The sequence below is a fragment of the Myotis yumanensis genome, unplaced genomic scaffold (assembly GCF_028538775.1).
Source record: "Myotis yumanensis isolate MYYU_CA2020_CCGP unplaced genomic scaffold, mMyoYum1.0.hap1 SCAF_14, whole genome shotgun sequence".
Classification (NCBI taxonomy): Eukaryota; Metazoa; Chordata; class Mammalia; order Chiroptera; family Vespertilionidae; genus Myotis; species Myotis yumanensis.
The window spans coordinates 12,705,972-12,718,716 of NW_027223765.1; the positions used below are offsets into that span (position 1 = coordinate 12,705,972).

At 47.4% G+C, this 12,745-nt stretch overlaps 1 protein-coding gene across 1 annotated transcript in view; it reads right to left on the reverse strand.

Annotated features, from left to right (window-relative positions):
• Positions 1-1,654: 1,654 nt before the first annotated feature.
• Positions 1,655-12,745, reverse strand: part of CMTM8 (CKLF like MARVEL transmembrane domain containing 8) — a 61,080-nt gene continuing 49,989 nt past the window's right edge. Inside the window, exons 2-4 of the mRNA XM_070391086.1 lie at positions 4,643-4,816; positions 3,996-4,112; positions 1,655-2,102 (exon numbers count right to left, since the gene is read on the reverse strand). Of these exons, the coding sequence (XP_070247187.1) occupies positions 2,019-2,102; positions 3,996-4,112; positions 4,643-4,816 (375 nt within the window). The 3' untranslated portion in view covers positions 1,655-2,018. The remainder of the gene's footprint in view (positions 2,103-3,995; positions 4,113-4,642; positions 4,817-12,745) is intronic.

Consider the following 12,745-nt stretch of genomic DNA (forward strand, 5'->3'; position numbering starts at 1 on the left):
GCCTCCTGTGGCCCCACCACCTCCCACTCCCACCTCTCATGTGTGGTGCCCCCTGCCCACTACCTCTTTGGACCCACAACTCAAGAACACTTCTCACTGTTTCCTCTAAAAGCCCGGGGTGGCCGAAACCGGTTTGGCTCGGTGGATAGAGCGTCGGCCTGCGGACTGAGGGGTCCCGGGTTCGATTCCGGTCAAGGGCATGTACCTGGGTTGCGGGCACATCCCCAGTGGGAGATGTGCAGGAGGCAGCTGATCGATGTGTCTCTCTCATCGATGTTTCCAACTCTCTATCTCTCTCCCTTCCTCTCTGTAAAAAATCAATAAAATATATTAAAAAAAATAAATAAATAAATAAAAGCCTGGGGTGGGTGTTATTAGACACTGAAGAAATCCCACCTCTCCTCTATGGGGGTAAATGGAACCTGGATACAGAATTAGAATCAGGTAAGTAGGAAAACCAACACAAACATCAAACAACAGACAGCAGCCCGGCTGGTATAGCTCAGTGGTTGAGTATCGACCCAGGAACCAAGAGGTCACCGGTTCGATTCCCGGTCAGGGCACATGCCTGGGTTGTGGGCTTGATCCTCCGTGTGGGGTGTGCAGGAGGCAGTTGATGAATGATTCTCTCTCATCATTGATGTTTCCATCTCCCTCTCCCTTCCTCTCTGAAATCAATTGAAAAGAAACCATATAAAAATAACACAAACAGAAAGCAACAGCTCTGTTAACCAAGAGCAGAAGAGCAGAGGTCACAGGGTCTCGTGCGCAGAGTGAGAACGTGGCTGTAACTCTCCCCACTGCCATCAACTCCACTAACGTTTCTGTGGTTTTTTGTTTTTCACAAGAAGCTCATGTTGAAAAATCACCCGAGATACACTGCAGCAGCAGGAACCGTCCCGCCGAAAAGCACTTCCTCTAAGTGCACATCTGCCTTGCCGGCGGATAATACCGAATATCCACGTGACAAATAGCCAGTTTGGCTCAGTGGCTAGAGTGTCAGCCTGTGGACTGAAGGGTCCCAGGTTTGATTCCTGTCAAGAGCACATGCCCGAGTTGCAGGCTTGACCCCATTGTGGGGTGTGCAGGAGGCCCGATCGATGATTCTCTCTCATCATTGATGTTTCTCTCTCTCCCTCCCTCTCCCTTCCTCTTTGAAATCAATAAAAAAAAATATATGTATATTTTTAAAAAGCAAAAAATAAAGCAGGAGTGCTGGAGATTGGAGACGAGAATTTCCAGTCTGGATATTTCCCACAAAATATGGTCCATGTGTCACTGTGGTCAGCAAGAGGACCTGAAGATACATGCGAGTATTTATCCTTTTAATGGTTAGGCACTGATTTTAATAGGTATCAGGAGAAAGAGTACCACTCATACATCGCTCAGTGGACTCAGCAGCATGCCTTACGGCGAGCTCCTGACCAAGCACCACGTCCAGTGTCTCATGAGATGCTCTCTGGGCCTGTGATGAGCACATGAGAATCATGGACATCGGTAATCCCCAGAACTGGGGAGATGGCTCTCGGCTGCCACCCCCGCCTAGTGGCCATGGACAAGTGTCTCATAGCAATATCGTACCTGGACAGCCCTGGGAGGATGAAGGAGAGCACCCCACCTTGGTCTCCTTCCTCAAATCAATACAACATTATCCAAGGTTTTGAAACATTTAATCGAAAAAAAATCTGGCATTTTAAAAGTTAAAGGTTTACAAACTTGACACATTCTTCATATTAGCATGTTATCCATGTATACATCACCTAAGAAAATAATAATAATAATAATAATGTCTACGAAGACATCTGACGAGATCCTGAAGAGGTCATTACAACCTATCGCTCTTTTGCAAATAGAGTTTCATTGTAACAAACCACTGTGAGCAAAATTTAACTAAGTATATAAAAAACATTAGTTAAATACAATTCTCTGGAAATATACAGTAGACCTACAGCTGTTTTTACAGTGAGAGGCTTCCTTACCCGCATCCCCCCCCCCCCCCAAATTCTCAAAATGGCTAATCACTGGACGGTCCTGGATCTCCAAGCTATAAAACTGAAATATGTGTTTCCAGCGTAGCAGATGGTGACCAGGAAGGCGAAGAACTGGAGAAAACAAAGCATAATAGAAACGGGGTTTAGGGCACATCGTCGTCAGCAAACGCTATCATGTCACCTCCATTGAATCATGTACCCACAGCATTCCTTGACTCCAGGCTTTCTTGGTTCAATGATCTTCCTTCTGAAGTGATTTCTGGATATCTTTTATTTTTTTTTGGAGCATATCTGGAAAGTTTATAGTTTTGCTCCAACCAGCTTTAACATGATCGCTCTGGCCTTCCCCTGCTCCCTCCACCAATACTGCTTTTGCGGATGGGATATTTTACGGTCAATATTAGACAAACTTTCAACATGAAGCTTTTAAATTAGAAAAACAATACACACTCAATGGTTTAAAACTGCACGCTGTACAGAAGCGCACTAATGAAAAAGCAGCTGTTTAGTTATAGTATGATTCACATAGGGGCGAATATGGTGGTGTGCAGCTGAGAAAAGCTCCCGTATTTCCAATTCAGTACAGTAGTTCCCCCTTATCTGCAGCGGGTACATTCCAAGACCCCCAGGGGATGCCGGAAAGCGTGGATGGCATCAAACCCTATATAGACTATGTTTTTCCCTACACATATATACCTAGAATAAAGTTTAATTTATAAGTTAGGCCCAGTAAGAGGTTAATAATAACTGATCATAGAAAGGAACAATGACAACAGCATTCTGTAATAAAAGTTACGCAAATGTGATCTCTCTCTCTCTCTCTCTCTCTTTTTCTTTCTCTCTCTCTCTCTCTCTCTCTCTCTCTCTCTCTCTTATAACCTGATAACTAAGAAGGCTGCTAAGGGGCAGGGAGCTCATATGAGGGGAGAAAGGGATGATTCACATCCTGGGCAGGAGAGAGTGGGACGGTGTAATATTTCAGCCTGATACTCAGAATGGTGTGCAATTTAAAACATATGAATTGTTTATTTCTGGAATTTTCTATTTAAGATTTTTTTTGGACCGTGGTTGACTGAGGGTATAACACATGGCAGAAAGCAAAACCACGTACAATGGGGACTACCGCATAGGCAATTTTAGACCAGGGCTTACCCCCAGACTGCCACAGGTTCAGCTACCATAAACGAGTTAGGCAGCAGGAGGGAGTGATGAGCTCCCGTGAGGTGTGGGGTGTGAATGGTGAGTCGGAAAATGCAGGCCCCTCTCACGGAGCAGCCTCCACCCAGTTCAGCGGACTCATGCTGTGAGCCCAGGGCCGCCACAGCTCGGTGTTTAATCTCGTGTGCCCCCGCGCTTTCTACCTTTACACGGCAATTTTGAAATATAAGCAAAGAATATAATGAACACCCGTGTATCATCCATCAGCTTTCACATGACCACTCTGGCCTTCCCCTGCTCCCCCCACCAGCACTTCTTGTGCGGATGGGATATTTTAAGATCAATATTAGACAACCTTTCAACATGAAGTTTTTAAATTAGAAAAACATTACACACTTAATGCTTTAAAGCTGCACACTGTACAGAAGAGCACTAATGAAAAAGCAGAAGCCCCTCATGCCACACTCATCACCCAATCACAGTTCCCGAAAGGAACCTCTTTGTTGGTGTATATTCATTTTTCTAAGCGTCCTCAAGGCACCCACAGACATTTCTACTTAAAACCAAACGCAGAGCATCACAGCGTGCTCATTTCCTGCAGCTCTCTCCCCACTCACTAGTACACTGCCGTCAGTGGAATGAGTCTTAGAATGCCTCAAGTACTTTTTTCTCCCTCAACTACTTACTTGGTTCCAGCCATTTGGCTTTCACACAAGCACAGCCTCACCAATTTATGACGCTTGCAAACCCATCAGCTAATTGCCAGTGTGTCCTACTGCAGGCGGTGCTTTTTCAGGCCCACAACTCTGTCCTCCTGATCCCCAGAGGGAAGAGGGGCTCACTCACCGAGGAGGCCGCCCAGCTATTGAAGTTGTGGCTGTCCCTCTCCGGGGCGACGGACGATGCATCCACAATAGCGGCCGAGAGGTACAGGATGAAGGCACTGCCATTAAACCACAGACCCTGGGGAGAGAGACGCTGGAGTGTTTAGGGAGCGTGGGGAGGTCTGGGCACCTCCGAACCTCAGGACTGGGCAGAACTGCACCCTGGCTGCGGTCAGGCGCTACTCTGGAAACTTGGGGACGAGGGCTCGGAGAAGGCGGCTCCCCCGTGTTTTGGGGAGGGGAGGGTTTTATACCATCTCATTCACAGCACACCCAGACACCCCTCCTTTTCCCCCCAACACACCCAGTCTCCTTCTACTTGCTCTTGAACCCCATTCCATTCAATTCAGCCATGGCGACGTACTGGCTAGGAAGGTGCCACCAGCGAGAAGGGCCTCAGCCCGTGGCCCCAGCAGGAGCCCCACCCTGCAGCACCTGCCCCGGGAGAGCACTGTTCGAAAGCAGGCCCCTTGCTCTAGGCAGGGAGGGGCATTTGAGTCAGCTCCTCAAGCCACTGAAAGTTCTTAAAAATGCAAAACCGACCAGAGGAGGACTACGTTCCATCCTACCTACTGGGCGATGGACCCGAAGCACGCCCGGCTTCCTTACCACGGTTGTCCAGGGCACCTGGGGGATCCTGGTGTAGGTCATCGTGATGTAGACGATGAGGAAGAAGACGGTGAGGACCCAGTAAAATACAGCTACAAACATGACCCAGCCAAATGCAGGGACCCGGAAGTACTCCGTTCCGGCGATAAGAGTCCATACCAGTAGTCCCAGAATCTGTGAAATGATGGAGGCAGTGGGAGAGGGAGGAGGAAGGAGAAAGTAAAGAAAAAGAAGACAGAGAAAAAAAAAAATCATTACAGAGTGTCAGTTACACCTTTCACCCCCATACACACATATACGTGACTTTTACAAATATAATAGGGGTTACAAACTTACATGCCCACAAAGACCAGGAAGGTAAAACAAATGAACACAGTAGGCTGGGCAGAGACCATGAAACCAAGAAAAACTATGTCTTATTTTAAGGGGCAATTTCTTCTCAGCTAATTGCTGTGAGCTGGTTTTGCTCCCCACCGCTAACCCCCACCCGGCCCCCAGGGAAAAAAAAGCTATCATGTCACCTCCATTGAGAACCGCTGGCCTAGGATGTTGCCTTCCCTCCAGCTTCGAGTTTCTACATGTGCATCTTGATTTTTATTTTTATTTTCTACATGTGCATCTTGATTTTTATTTTTCAAAATATATTTTTATTGATTTCAGAGAGGAAGGGAGAGGGAAAGAGAGATAGAAACATCAATGAAGAGAGAGAATCACTGACTGGCTGCCTCCTGCATGCCCCACACTGGGGATCGAGCCCGAAACCTGGGCATGTGCCCTGACCGAGAATCGAATTGTGACCTCCTGGTTCATAGTTCGACACTCACCCTTTGAGCCTCGCTGGTAGGGGGATCATCTTGATTTTTAAATGTTGGCACTAACAAGAGTTTTAAAACATCATGAGGGGCCCTAGCTGGTTTGGCTCAGTGAATAGAGCATTGGCCTGGGGACTGGAGAGTCACGGGTTCGATTTCGGTCAAGGGTACATGCCTGGAATTCGGGCTTGATCCCTTGTAGGAGGCAGCCAATCAATGATTCTCTCTCATCATTGATGTTTCTATCTCTCTCTCTTTCCTTTCCTCTGTGAAATCAATAAATATATATTTTAACAAAAACATCATGAGGGGCAAAACAACACTCATCTGTGGCTAACATTTGCTCACAGGCTGATACCTGTCCAGGGAACAAGACTGCAGGTTCCTGGACCAATCATCTCTCAGGGGATGAACCATGAGGATTCAGCACCTGCTACAGCCGCCCTCCTCACAGGCGGCCTGAGAGCCTTCGGAAGAGAGGCTAAGTGAGGCCAGGCACGGCACTCAGCGTTTTAACACAAGCCGCAGGTCCATCCAGCGACAGTTGTCAACGCTTCACCACTGCTGAGGAGCAAGACCAAACCCAAAGTAAATCTATGTCACCGCTGCCTACAGGGGGACCTCATTGAGGCAAAGAACCTGACCTAAATCCCAGGCATGCTTAGTCCTGAACTCAGGAAGGCCAGAGAGAGGGACACCTCTCACATCCCAGAGCCTCCCAAGGACCAGGAGGACTTTATTCCTAAGCCACGAAAAAGTTAGCAAACACCAAAATAAAAGACAAAACAAAAACAGCAAAATAATAAGAAAAAGAAAGGGAAAACTTAGTATCTAAACCATACCCCCAGGAGACAGCCTCAGGGGCCCAGGACGGGCTCTGGCTGCGAGCACCAGCTTGCTGAGCGACTCCGGACAAATGACCGCATTTCTGTTTTATAGGGAACAGAATACTGGAGTGCTTTTCATCACAACGCGAGGGGCGGAGCTTTCACTCATTTGTTTAGCAACTGAGAGCCCCCAACATGTGCCTGGCTTCCCACTCTCAGGCCCCAGGGACAGAACGGGGCACAAACACTAGGTACAGTCGGTGGGGAGAAGTATTTGGGTAAATACAGATATGAAAGAAATGCTATCAAGGCAAACAGAGGGTGATAAGGGACTGTAACAGGGAGGCAGGACCTTGTAACAGGGAAGGCCATGCTGTAGAGTAACCTGAAGCTGGAGGGAAGGCAACATCCTAGGCCAGCAGTTCTCAACCTGTGGGGTGCGACCCCTTTGGTGGTCGAACGACCCTTTCACAGGGGTCGCCTTAGACCAGTGATGGCGAACCTTTTGAGCTCGGCGTGTCAGCATTTTGAAAACCTTAACTTAACTCTGGTGCCGTGTCACATATAGAAATTTTTTGATATTTGCAACCATAGTAAAACAAAGACATATTTTTGATATTTATTTTATATATTTAAATGGCATTTAACAAAGAAAAATCAACCAAAAAAATGAGTTCACGTGTCATAGGTTCGCCATCGCTACCTTAGGCCATCCTGCATATCAGATATTTACATTACAATTCATAACAGTAGCAACATTACAGTTATGAAGTAGCAACGAAAATAATTTTATGGTTGGGGTCACAATATGAGGAACTGTATTTAAAGGGCCAGAAGGTTGAGAACCACTGTCCTAGGCAGACGGCACAGCAGAGGCAAAGGTCTGGAGGGGGAAGGAAGGGCTTCTGCCTCCTAGAACATGTAAGAAAGTGCAGTCAGGAAGGACATCAGTGCAAAATGTTAGGAAGGTTGGGGAGGATCAGACCACGTGGGCCCAGGACACCTAAGGATTCTGTATTTTATCTAAGGCGGAGGGAAGGTTTTGAGCAAGACAATGATGGTAAGATCAGGCTATGTTTTCATAAGGCCACTCTTATGAAATGGACACATGGAGGAGAAAGGGTAGGTGTGAGGGGACTAGTTCAGAGACGGTCACGATAATCCGAGGGGCAGAAGATGATACACAGTTGGCCATCTGTGTCCGCGGTTCCACCACCATGGATTCAACCAAAGGTTACGTGGCTGCTGACATCTGCTATGTAGTTAGACCTATGATGGTTGCATCTATACTGAACACTTACAGACTTTTTCCCTTGTCATTATTCCCTAAACAATACAGTATAATAATTATTCACATACCATTTATATTGTATTAGACATTAGAAGTCATCTAGAGATGATTTAAAGTGTACGGGAGGATGTGCGTCGGTTGTATGCAAATACTGCCCGACTTTTTATAAGGGACTTGAGCATCCTTGGACTCTGGTATCGTCAGGGGTCCTGGAACCAATCCCCTGCAGGTATCCAAGGACGACTGTATCCAAGACCAACTCCATGGCAGTGAATATTGGGAAGGGAGTGAATTCAAGACAAGTTTCAGAAGCAGACAGGACTTGAACAGATTAGATTAGGATAAAGTGGAATGGCCCCCAGGTCTCTAGAAAGATTTAGAAAGTGGATTCGCATGCCATCTCCTCAACGGGAAGAACAGCTTTGTCCTCTTAAAACAAAGTCAGGCAACCAAGGTCACCAGATCTGTGATGAGGGCAAAGCCTGTACAACAGGGCAGAAAGCTGAGACCAAGACACAAACCAGAAGAAAGTAACTTTGAAGAGGGAAGGCAAAAAAAAAAAAATCTAAAAAATCAGTGTCCGCAGGGAGAAAAGACATTACGATAGTGGAACACCAAAAGGAGGTTCCAGGAGGACACAACTAGTCCTTCAAAAAACAAAAATCTGCTTTTGAAATGAAAAACAGGATGGCAGATATTAAAAGCTCAATAGAAGTGTTACATGATAAGACTGAGAAAACCTTCTAGAAAAGACAGCAAAAAGATGAAGAAAAACCACAAAAAACCAGAAGAGATAAAGTAAGAAGTTAAGAGTACAGGCTCAGGAGGTCTAATATCTGATTAATAAGTTTCAGGAAGAGAGACTGGAGCCTCCCTCTCTCCCTCCCTCCCTCTGTTCCCACAAACACACAGCATGCACCAAGGAAAAGTCATGTAAGCACACAGCAAGAAGGCAGCTATCTGCAGCCCAAGGAAAAGGCCTCACCAGAAACCAACCCTGAAGGCACCTTGATCTTGGACTCCAGCCTCCAGAACTGTGAGGAATAAATGCCTACTATTTAAGCCACCCAATCCACAATATCTTGCCATGGCAGCCCAAGCGAAGACAGCCAGTCACAGGAAGTTACTAGTCAACACGTGAAATTGAATCGGATGGCGGCAGCACACCTATTATTCATTACTACGAATGGGAGTACAGCCAGAGGTGTCTCAGGCGGCTGCCTCTGGGGAGGGAGACCTCTGGCGTAAGGAGGCCTGGGGGTGAGAACTGCTGTTGCTATAAGCCTTTTCGTTCTACAGGTATCTGACCCCCCCCACTGATTTCAGCTGACTCCCTAGCATTATCTGGCTACGGTACCCGTGATAATGAATGGTGCTTTGGACGCTTTCCAATATTTATACCTCTTGTTTCTTTTCTTGTGTGATTGCATTAACCAGAATCTCCAGGACCATCTTCCAGAGCACAATGACAGAGAGCAACCTTATTTTATTCTATGTGGTTGTTCACTTGGATGTTTTACGTTCATATGATGTCTGTTATGAGTAGGTGGTGAATACCCTTTATCAACCTAAAGATTTCTATTGTTTAGTGCTCTGCAAGGTCTCTACTCCAACCTCCTTCCTGAACAATAGGGTAATGAGCCCCGCTGAATGCGCTTTCTGTATCTCCTTTTACAATTAAGTACAGTGTTCCTGACACAGCTAACCCTTTTGACGACCCAGGGTCATCACAAACAGAATATTTCCATTACTGCCTGGTGCTTTGAAATGAGATTGCTTGCTCCTGAACAGTACCAATATCTGTGTTTTTCTAAGAAGAAACCTTTTTTTAAAAAAATAGATATATTTTTATTGATTTCAGAGAGGAAGGGAGAGGGAGAAATAGAAACATCAATGATGAAAGAGAATCATCGATCAGCTGCCTCCCGCACGCCCCCGACTGGGGATTGAGCCAGCAACCTGGGCAGGTGCCCTGACCGGGAATCGAACCATGACTTCTTGGTTCATAGGTTGACACTCAACTGCGCCACGCCGGCTGAACATAACAAGAAACATTTTTAATGGAAAATCATCAACGGTCCCCTCTGGAGACTCAGTGAGCTGATTCTGACAGCTCTCCTCTGCCCTTTGCATGCACAGGCCCACGGACATCCTAGGGACTAAAACACAGGTGTCTTAGATCTTTAACAATCATACAGGAGACACAGTAAGTCTGTCTGTGAAGGCGCCTGTAAAGCCAGTCTGTGCAGCCTGTGAGCTGCGTGACAGCTATTCTGCTGCCGAGAGGACCCGTCTGATGGCGGTGCTGAAGGGTCTCATTTGTTCAAATATCTTCCGAGCGTTTACGACGAGCCAGGGGCTTCTCTAGGCGCTGCTGGTGGGGCAGGAAGTGCAACACTGCTGTAGCACATGGCAGGCTGATTTACCTGGCGTTAACCTTGACTGGCACGAGCCCTACAGCTGCATCTGTATTTCAGTCTTGAAAACAGACAGGTGACTCCTGACAATGAACGAGGCTGCCCTAGGAGCACTGCTCCAGCTGTTGCCAGCTGGCGTTGCCCAGGGCAGCTGCGCTGTACCGGGTGTGAGCTCAGCACGCCTCTGAAATACTTCACTGGGCTTTCGATCACTTACCGCGTTATTCCGTGCAATGAAGTGGCATTGGAAATCAGCTATTGTAGATTTACTCTTATGTGCCTTGCGACGCAGGAACCCAACAGCATGACCATGCCTGGCTGCTGTTCTCCTGACAGGTGTGTCATATAGCACACCTGGGCAGCATTCATTCATTCATTCATTCAAAAACCTCACAGGTAGATAATCATGAGGGGAAATAGACATGGTCTCTGCGCCTGGAGAAGGTACATCAATGTGTATCTCACCACCCACTGTGATAAGTCCCATGAAAGGAAATGGGGCTGATATGAGAATGTAAAGCATAAGGACCCATCCAATCTGCGTGGTCAGAGGAAGTTTGAGATTTAAATGAGTGACTGGGAGTTAGCAAAATGTGTGTGGTGCAGGCAATGCTAAGACTCTGAGACAGAGACCCCCTTGGGTAATGTGAGTCTCCCATGGTTCAATGGCTTGGGAGAAATATTCAAGCTCTGAATTCTTTTTTTTTTTTTAAATACATATTTATTTCAGAGAGGAAGGGAGAGAGAGTTAGAAACATCAATGATTAGAGAGAATCATCGATTGGCTGCCTCCTGCATGCCCCCTACTGGGGATCGAGCCCACAACCTGGGCATGTGCCCCGACCAGGAATTGAACAGTGACCTCTTAATTTACAGGTCGATGGTTGACCACTGAGCCATGCCGGCCGGGCTAAGCCAGACTATTAACACATCCAGCCAGAGAAGGTGACAGGACAAAAGTGTGTCTCCCTTCCCCGCACCATTAGGGAGCCACAGCATGCTCAAGCAGAGGCTCCCCACACCTGCCGGGCACTTTCCTTCTGGAGGCAAGGGGAGTCATCCACCCAGGCATCTCCACACGATTCTGTTCAGCAAGCATGGCGACCTTCTCCATGTATCCACTAGAGGGAGGCCAAGCTCTGCTTATGAACGATTAAGGAGTTACAGTCCCTGTTCAGTGGAGATCAGAATTTACCCTCTGTCTGGATGAGCTCCTACATTCATAGCACAGTCCACAGAGGTGGCAGGACGTGGAAGGATAAATTCGGTCTGGTACTCTCACCCGTTAGGACTAGATGTTGCCTGGAGACAGATCTGACAGATCACACAGATCTGCTATCGGCTGGCTGAGCTAAGGATTCATTAACACAAAGACTTGGAAGGGCGAATTTAACCCACAAGTTCATGGTCTCCGTGTGCCCCTGCGAAGAAGTATCTACCGAAGACTGTTTGACCCTCCACAGGAAGGACTGTGGGGAGGATCGACCAGGGTGGCCGAGGAGGCTCGGGCTCTGCTGCTTTCTCTAATAAGGAACTTAGCCTCTTTAGGCCTCGTACCAACCTGGGAAATGGCGGAGGATGGTATTAGACAAGCAGCTCTCAGATAGGAGTGGGGGCCAGCATCTGAAAGGAGCATCCCTGAGCCACCAGGGGGATTTCAAACCACTTGGTCTTCTTTCCACTTGCATACAGGCCCTGAGGTAGGTGCCCCCTCTGGGCCTCCCTGACTCCTCAAGTGCCCTTGGGTGCTTCAGAGGTGTGGGTCATGCTAGTCATTTGTGACTTAACCTTGCGCTTGCTTAGAACTCACATTCTATGACCAACCAGGCCTGCACTGGGACAATACATCAGGACCCCAATATTCCCAGCAAGCCATGGAATGGAAATCTGCATACTGGGCTGGTTTTAAAATATGGCTACACTTCTTTGACACACCACTCGGAATACAGGCCTCTCTTGCATATAGGGGCTTGGTTCTGATGAACAGAGTTGGCAGAAATGACGCAGGTGATTTGGGAAGCTAGGTCATAAAAAGGATACAGCTTCCCCCTGGCTATCTCAATCTCGGGTCACGTGCTCTGGGGAAGTTGCAAGCAGTCTTGTGGGGAGGCCCACATGGCAAGGAACTGAGGGCTCCATCCCACCGACAGCCAGCTAGGTGGGTGATCTCCTTGAAAGTGGATCCTCCAGTCCCAGTCAAGCCTTAAGTGATTGCAGCCCCAGAGGACATCTGACTGATGGCCAGGAAAACATCTGAGCCAGAAGTGCCCGGCCAGGTTGACTCTGAATTCCTGGCTCACAGACATTGTGAGTGATAATAAATATTTACTGCTGTTTTAAGTTTTGGCGTATGTATTACACGGCAACAGATGGCTAATACACCAAGTCCCATCCATTTGGTCTTGTATACAGAGGGCACTGTGATACATAGAAAGGACAGAAGACCTAGGTTTGTCAAGAACTTGCTTCTGGAGCACAGGTTAGGTCATTTCCTTCTGGGCCTCAGTTTGTACCTCCCTAAGATGGGTACAACACCATCTAGGTTGCTGCAGGGTCTAAAAGGTAATTTGTGACCTGCAAAGAGTGACTTCAAGTCTCATGCTTTTTTTCCTTTCAGGAAACATGATTTAGTGGGTGGGCATCTTGGCAGTGAGGGTCCTAGAGTACTTAGCCAGTGAAAGAAAGGGGGAGTCTGTGCCCATAATTAGAACCACTGAGCTCAGGATACTGATGAATCATCAGAGCAGAGTTGGCAG